Genomic DNA, 7,155 nt, shown 5'->3' on the forward strand with positions numbered 1-7,155 from the left:
CCCGGGGGAGAGCGCTGCGACCCTCCTCCCCGCCGGGATTCTCAGGGGAGAGCGAGGCTTGCACCGCGCTGGGCAGGATCAGTCTTCTCCCCCAGTAGAGAGCGTGGAGAGACCACAGCTCAGGCTGCCGTGAGGTCAGGAAAGGGAGGAGGGCGCCAGGCCTGGCGTGTTGTGAAGACACAAGGACTGGCAGGAGTGCAGCTTGCTTTTTCGTGGTCTGGCATGTGAAGGCAGAGAGAAAATTAAACCACCCAAAGCTGCAGCAAACACCTTTCTCCTGTACATGCCTTCTTTGAATCCGTTTTCATTCATGCAGTGGTGAAGCACTAGTGCTTTCACTTTGTCGGTCTTGTCTCACATCATACAAGGTTCCCTATCCACACACAGACGTGAACAGAGGAAAGGAATGTTCTGTTAACGACAATGAAGCTCAGGCTCCTTAAAGCAGAAGTGAGAGCATCTGTTGGGATGGACTATCATTTTAAAGTGTTTACATTGCGCTGAAGGCTTCTATTTGCATAAAGTAGTTTTCCTGAGAGCTATCAACAACAGGTTCTGTGAGTTACACTTTTTTTTTTTCAGATGGTTTAGTTGTGCCATGTGACTGGCAGTGCAGACAGGGATGACAGTTCTTGAGTTGGTACCAACTTTATGTACGTAACTGGCTTTATGTAATTTTAGAGAAACCTGAAAAGTGTAGCAAATGACATTTGCAGTACCAGCTGATCAGTTTTTCAGGTGCTCTTACTGATACTTTCAGGATTAACAGTGAAGTAAAATCTTAACAGAGATTAGAAAATCCTACTCTGCCTGCACTGCATTGTTATGTTTCCATTCAAACATAGGGGTTTTTTACTTTTTTGTGATGCAGTTAACTATCTTACAGGAATCTCACAGTTGGGGAAAGGGATCTTTATGAACTTTATACATTTTTCTTAAATGCAACAGCAAAGACTCTCCCAGTGTGGAAGCCTACAGATTGCTTAACCTCTGCACCTCTTGAAAAGGCTAAGGATGTGATGTTTCTGCGGCAGATTCTGAGGGACAGTTTACATCATCAATGTCTAGTTTCCCTTCAGAACATCACTCTTTGGCTGTTCAACTAAGTGTTTTTTTCAAAGCCTGCCTTAAATTAATTGAGCAGAAGAATATGCAGGAATCCTTCTGTCTAGTTTTAGTCAGAACAGTTTCATGTCAGGACCTGTGGACAGGAACAGCCTCATAGGTTCACAGGGTCTGTTCTTGATGTAAGGAACCTGACATAAAGTCAAATTGCATTCTTAAGTAAGAAACCTGACATAAAAAAGGGATAAGTCTGAATCCGGTCTCAGATTTTCACAACATTTTTCCTTCTCCCCTTTCCTTTAAAATACTCAAAGGATACTGTATGTTTGTGGCTTTGCCTAGGACAAAAGTAATGTGTGTGTGTGTGTACTTTTATGTGTGTATGCACAAACTCTTCTGCCTGGAAGGGCAATAGAGGCAGTGACTGAGGGAGGAAGTCTCCTAAATCATGAGTCCCCATTTTCTTTGGTGGGGGCAAGAATCTCTGTCCATAAGGCTATGGATAGGTTCAGGTAGAAGGATGATTTTGCATTTTGAAAGCATCAAATTTCTTGTGAGGGGTGTGTATCATCCCCCTCTCTTCTGTAGATGCTGTTGTTAAGAGGACTGCAATACTTTTGAAGTTTATGATGCTGCAGTCACTTCTGAGATGAAAGTCTTAAGTGACTCTTTAAAATTTCCTAAAAAATATCAAAAAAACTGTTTATGTTTACCTCAGTCATTTATTAATGGCATATCATTAACATTCTGTGCTCGTTTTGTGCTTGCAGACTTTTTTTTTCTTTTTAAATGAATGAAAAACTTAGAGAAAAATGTAGTGAGCTTGTTATTTTCTGAAATGGCTAACTTAACCTTTATGTGGCCAATAGTTTACAGAGCTTTCTGTTTTTTCCAGGGAGGTGCATGTGCTTTACAGGGCCTGTAGTGATAGGACAAGGGCAAATGGCTTTAAACTGACAGTAGATTTAGACTGGATATTAGGAAGAAAGTCTTTACTGTGAGGGTGGTGAGGGTCTCAAACAGGCTATCCAGGGAAGCTGTGGATGTCCCATCCCTGGAAGTGTTAAAGGCCAGGCTAGATGGAGCTCTGAGTAGCCTGGTCTAGTGAAAGGTGTCCCTGCCTATAGCAGAGGGGTTAGAACGAGATGATCTTTAAGGTCCCTTAAACCCAAACCATTCTATGATTCTGTGTTGTATTTCTTGGATATCTCATCTTAGAATTCACTTAGTGGTAATGTTTCCTTTTCTCACTCAACAGGAGTTAGTGAACTAGCTTGTAGCAGTAGCTAGTCAGTGGTGTGGACCAAAAATTATTACAAAAAGTTAAAAAACAAAGCAGAAACACCTTTTGAAATGGTGCAGTCATGATTTTTGTTTTGTGTGTATGCAGCAGTTTTAACTACATCAGGTGAAGATGAAGGGAGTGACTATCCCCATTTTCAAAGCAATATTACTCCGCTCAGTAACATGTTAATGCATAGTACCAAAAGATGTTGTTTTCTACTCTAGAGAGTGATTTGTTATCTGGAGAAAAAGTATTGAGAATAGATTTATTGTTTCTTTAGGCTAAGTTAAGTGAGAAAAGGCTGTTGGCATTAGTGGCAGTAAAACAAAGTTTTTTTAAGTTATCTTTGGCACCAAACAGTGTTTCATGCACAAAAATAGTTAGATTTGTATGGGTAGGGCTATTTTCCACTGGCCTATAGTGTGTATAATCACATTTGATTGGGTTTTTTCCCCCTAAAAAGTGCTGAGGGGAGAAAAGCATATGATGACTAGTATTCTGCGTTTTAAAAAGTAATCTGCATGCTTAAATTTAAGACTTTCTGAAGGCTGTCGGTCTTGTATTACGTAATAATAACATACCTAGATTTTAAAACATGCTAAAATGTCGGGGTTACTGACAGCCTGCATCATATTGCAGTGAAAATTGATATTATTAAATAAATCCATACAAATGAGCCCTTAACATTTAATTGTTTTGTTCCTTCACTGAATACTGCAGATCATTAGGTCAGCTCAACTTTCTTTTGAGTTCTGCAGATTAGATGTAGCATTAAATAAATTCCACACTCAAACTTACACGGTGTCAAAGTTACAGGGTGTTAATTAAACGTGGTGGTTTAGAGATAGTGGGTTCTGTGGGTTTTTTTAGACAGAATGCACTGTGTACTATTGCTTCACTACTAAGTGTGAGTGCTTAACGTAAATGTAAATTTTGCTAGTGTGTGTCAACTTACTCTAGGAAACCCTTAGAAAGTTTTCCCTTTCCCTTAGAAAGCTTTTTGGTTGTATTCTGAGGTGATTCTCTGACCCTCATGGTATTTGATACAATAAAGTAATTCTCTACCTTTTAGCAAGTCTTCTGTTTTGAGATCATCGTCTTAACTACATAACCTAACTGCAAAGTATCATGAAAAACAACTGCCCTGTAAATGAGACATGTATGTTCCCACTTTTGATCATGTATCCATTATCATCAAGCTTTAGGAGTTCTACAAAAGGTCTTGCTGAAACCACATCAACATGTTCCTGCCACAGCACATTAGCAGAAATAGGTTCAAGCTATCTGAGTGAAATCTATTCTGGCTAAGCACAGGGACCTTCACTGCTTTGCACCATTTCTCAATTCTACCCAGAAATTTTTTCATGTGATCTATTTAGATAGATTATTTAGGCCTTATTAGTCAAATACAAATACCATCACTGCTGATCCAAGAAGTCAGGGGTGGGGTGGTTGTGGGGGAAAGCAGCCCTTAATCAAGTACTTTTACCCTCCTTGACAAATCAGCTTCAAGGAATCCTGGAATAGTCGTGTTGTGTATCTGCAGTATGGGTCATTTAACTTCGGTTAAAACAAATTAATTTACGCAAATGCAGCTTTAGACTAAACCTCATCTTTTAGGGAAGTGAATCTGAAGAAAAGAACAATGGATGATGTTAACAGGAGAAAATGGTTATAGGAATTCCTCTGTGTCGTAGCTCCATCGCAGACTTGTACCAGCTTTACAGAAGCAATTGTAGTGATCCTTGATCTTTAAAAAAAATCAAATATCAAAAGCTCCATGCAAAAGACAATATCTCCTTAATCAGCAATTACCATTCAGATTGTATATAAAATAAAGTCATCTGATCTCAAATTTCATGGGACACTGGTTTGGTTAAAACGGGATTTCCCCAGTGAGGTCTTTGGGTCATTTTTAGTTATTTGTATTATACAATGCTGTATTCAGAGTTCAGTCTGTAAGTATTTAATATCTGACTTCTGCTCTTGTTGGTATTATCAACTCTTCTTCAGCCTCTGACTCACTGCTTTGTTGTTCAGCTGTTGTTAGACATGTTGACTTAGTTATGAAAAACAGCACAAGGAGCTTTTCTGTAGCTATATGCCAGTCACGTACACAGGTATTTTGGAAGAGACTCTTGTGGGGCTTTTTTCTTACCCTGGTAAATTATCATCATCATAATTAAAAGTATAATAAATATTTTCTGAGGAAGATGCAGGTGGTGTGTAGTAATTGTCAAATTATTTTTAACAGTCAGCTTCAAAACTCTACTACATTAGAAGGAAACATTTTTTAATTTTTTTTTTTTTTTAGTTTGAATTAGTCTATTAAATGTTTCTTTACCTGATGGTTTTCTTCCAAAGGGATCACCCAGGACATCTACTCCATTTGGTACAGCGCATGGCAGAGAGAAAAGAGTGTCTAATGATGTGGAAAACTATTACAGACCTTCAATGCTTGAGGACCCATGGGCTGGCCTAGAGCCAGTGTCTGTTACAGACATAAACCAGCAATACAGCACTGAGCAAACAACATATACTGGTAAAAAAGGGAGGTATTTCAGCTAACACTTTTAAAGGCCAAATAACTCCATCTTGTCAGGAAAACTTTGGGACAAAACCTTTACACTTACACAAGACGAACAATAATCAAGTCTTAGATAATGCTTTTATTTGATCCTGTGTCCACCCTTTTGCCCTACCTTTTTTTTTATTGCATTGGATATTTTTATGTATGAGAGGGAAAAGGAGTGGTAGGAAAACTTACATTTCTGGCGATGTGGAAGTGCCTACCAGCTTTGAAGAACAAAGTGTTCTTTAATCACCAGCGACTGATTTGTGACTGTTCAAGCAGGTTTCGGTATACTTACCTCTTCCATGGCAGATTGCTAGTCTTTTATTGTAAAGTTCTTTAGGAAGTGGTATTTTTTTATGTTTCAACATTTTTAGAATGAAGTAACTTGGAAATAAAGTTTTGTAAGTCCTTGTTTTGTAATGTATAAAGAATATTTTAGGACTTTTGTTAAGGTGTACACGTTAACGTGAATAGTACTCATGAAATTAGGTTACTTGTGTAAATGTGCTTGTAACTGTGGTTAACCTCTGGTTTTGTGCACAGTCATTTCTGTTAATTGCAGTGTAACAAAGTTGAAACGTGACTTACAGCCATCTCAGGAAACAAATGTATTGTTCTTGGAAAGTTTAATTTGTTGAACCACCTTGAGTCACAAATTTAATTCTGTGATTATTTGCTTTTGTGTTTAAAAAATATATATTTGGATCATTATTAGACATTTCTGGATTATAGTAAGAGGTCTGTTCGGTGGCAGTTTGAGTCTAAGGAGCTCATAAAACATCAAGATTAAATAAATGCAAATGTTCTTTCTGGATTCACCTGTTAGAATAGTATAGAATAAATGACAGTGTTTGTTATGCAGTTGACATTAGTACATGCATAGCATCTTTTTTTAACCTGTACAGTATTTTTCAATTATTTTTATTTTTGCTTACGGTAGGCATTGCCAGGAGGATTGTTGTGTTGTGTGTGCTCATGCTATATTTTTATACTGAAGAGGAAAACAATTGAGTTGTCTTTTTAGAGCTTGTCTTTACATGGAAGATCCATGCTGAAATCCAGTAGTGAATATGATAACCTAGAATAAAGAAAAATTTCCAGCTGCAGGCATGTCCTTAACTGGCCATGTTAAACCTGCAGTAGTTAGCTATATTTTTGTTGAACGTATCATTATTTGTTGGTCTTGGCTTTTAAGCCAAGGTAGAGTGTGAAAACTTTGTTCAATAAAAGCATTAATTTAGTTTTCAAAACATATGTGTTCTTTTAAGCTTCCTACATACAGAAAATGTATTTTTGTAGTCCTGAAGCATGGTTAGGTAGAGATGCACAGGGAATCACGTGCAGCTATTCTTAGTAACTTACCTTTTGCTGAGCTAGCAAAATACTGTTATTATATAATAATCCTCTATACTCTTTATCTGTTTCAGCATAAATTGTCTTGGGTTAATATTGCCTGCAGGAACAGCTTCAAACTGTTGTACTTTGATGACCACAATCTGAAGTATGTGTCACTTCTGTCTTAGCCCAGTTGACCCTGTTGTTTTAGTATTATATCCACAAAGGCTGCTCAGAGAACTGAGAACATAATGCCTGTTGGATATCAAGAATGGTTAACAGTTCATCCCAGAATCAAAACTCTGCCTTAAATGGCAACTATTAGTATCATCATCTGTAATAGGTCCCAGCAGAACTGAGATGACAATTTTTAGACAGTCTTTAGAATTTTTACATCAGTTAATCAATGTCATGGTGTAAATTGACATGTAAAGTTTTATTTCCTTTATCTATTTTTAAATCTTGTCAGGTGCTGCAGATCTTACAAAAAAACCCCAAATTTTTAGTGTGCTTAACCAAGTCACCTTTTTTGTTGCTGTTTCCTATGTGATTGAATGCAATTTATGTTTTGCAATGTTTGGTGACCTTGGGGAAATTAATATGATTTTGTCTAAGGGACTAAAGCTATGATGTGTTCCCAGTTAGACATGAGAAGAGTGTGCATTTGGAAAGGAGAAAGGGAAGGCGAAGGATTCCTGACTGAAGAGAGACTGTTAGAGGTGGAACTGCATATCCAGTAGCCACTGTCAGCTGCCCCTGCACATTGCAAACATGCATTTTTCCTCTTTGGCTTTGCAGTTGACCCAGAAAGCAAAGCCAGCCTCCTCTGGTAATAACTCTTAACTCCTGGAAGCAGGTGTCAGACATCAAGGAAGGTAAATGTTCCAAAAAGAGA

The 7,155-nt window shown here is 37.9% G+C and overlaps 1 protein-coding gene across 1 annotated transcript; it reads left to right on the forward strand.

Annotated features, from left to right (window-relative positions):
* Positions 1 to 98: 98 nt before the first annotated feature.
* On the forward strand, positions 99 to 5,330 carry MPLKIP (M-phase specific PLK1 interacting protein; the record flags this gene model as incomplete). Its single annotated transcript, XM_009076708.1, has 2 exons — positions 99 to 168; positions 4,715 to 5,330. Coding segments are annotated over 2 exons (274 nt in total), but the record flags the coding sequence as incomplete, so codon positions are not given.
* Positions 5,331 to 7,155: the final 1,825 nt, after the last annotated feature.

Source organism: Acanthisitta chloris, unplaced genomic scaffold (genome assembly GCF_000695815.1).
Source record: "Acanthisitta chloris isolate BGI_N310 unplaced genomic scaffold, ASM69581v1 scaffold13560, whole genome shotgun sequence".
In the NCBI taxonomy this organism is placed as follows: domain Eukaryota; kingdom Metazoa; phylum Chordata; class Aves; order Passeriformes; family Acanthisittidae; genus Acanthisitta; species Acanthisitta chloris.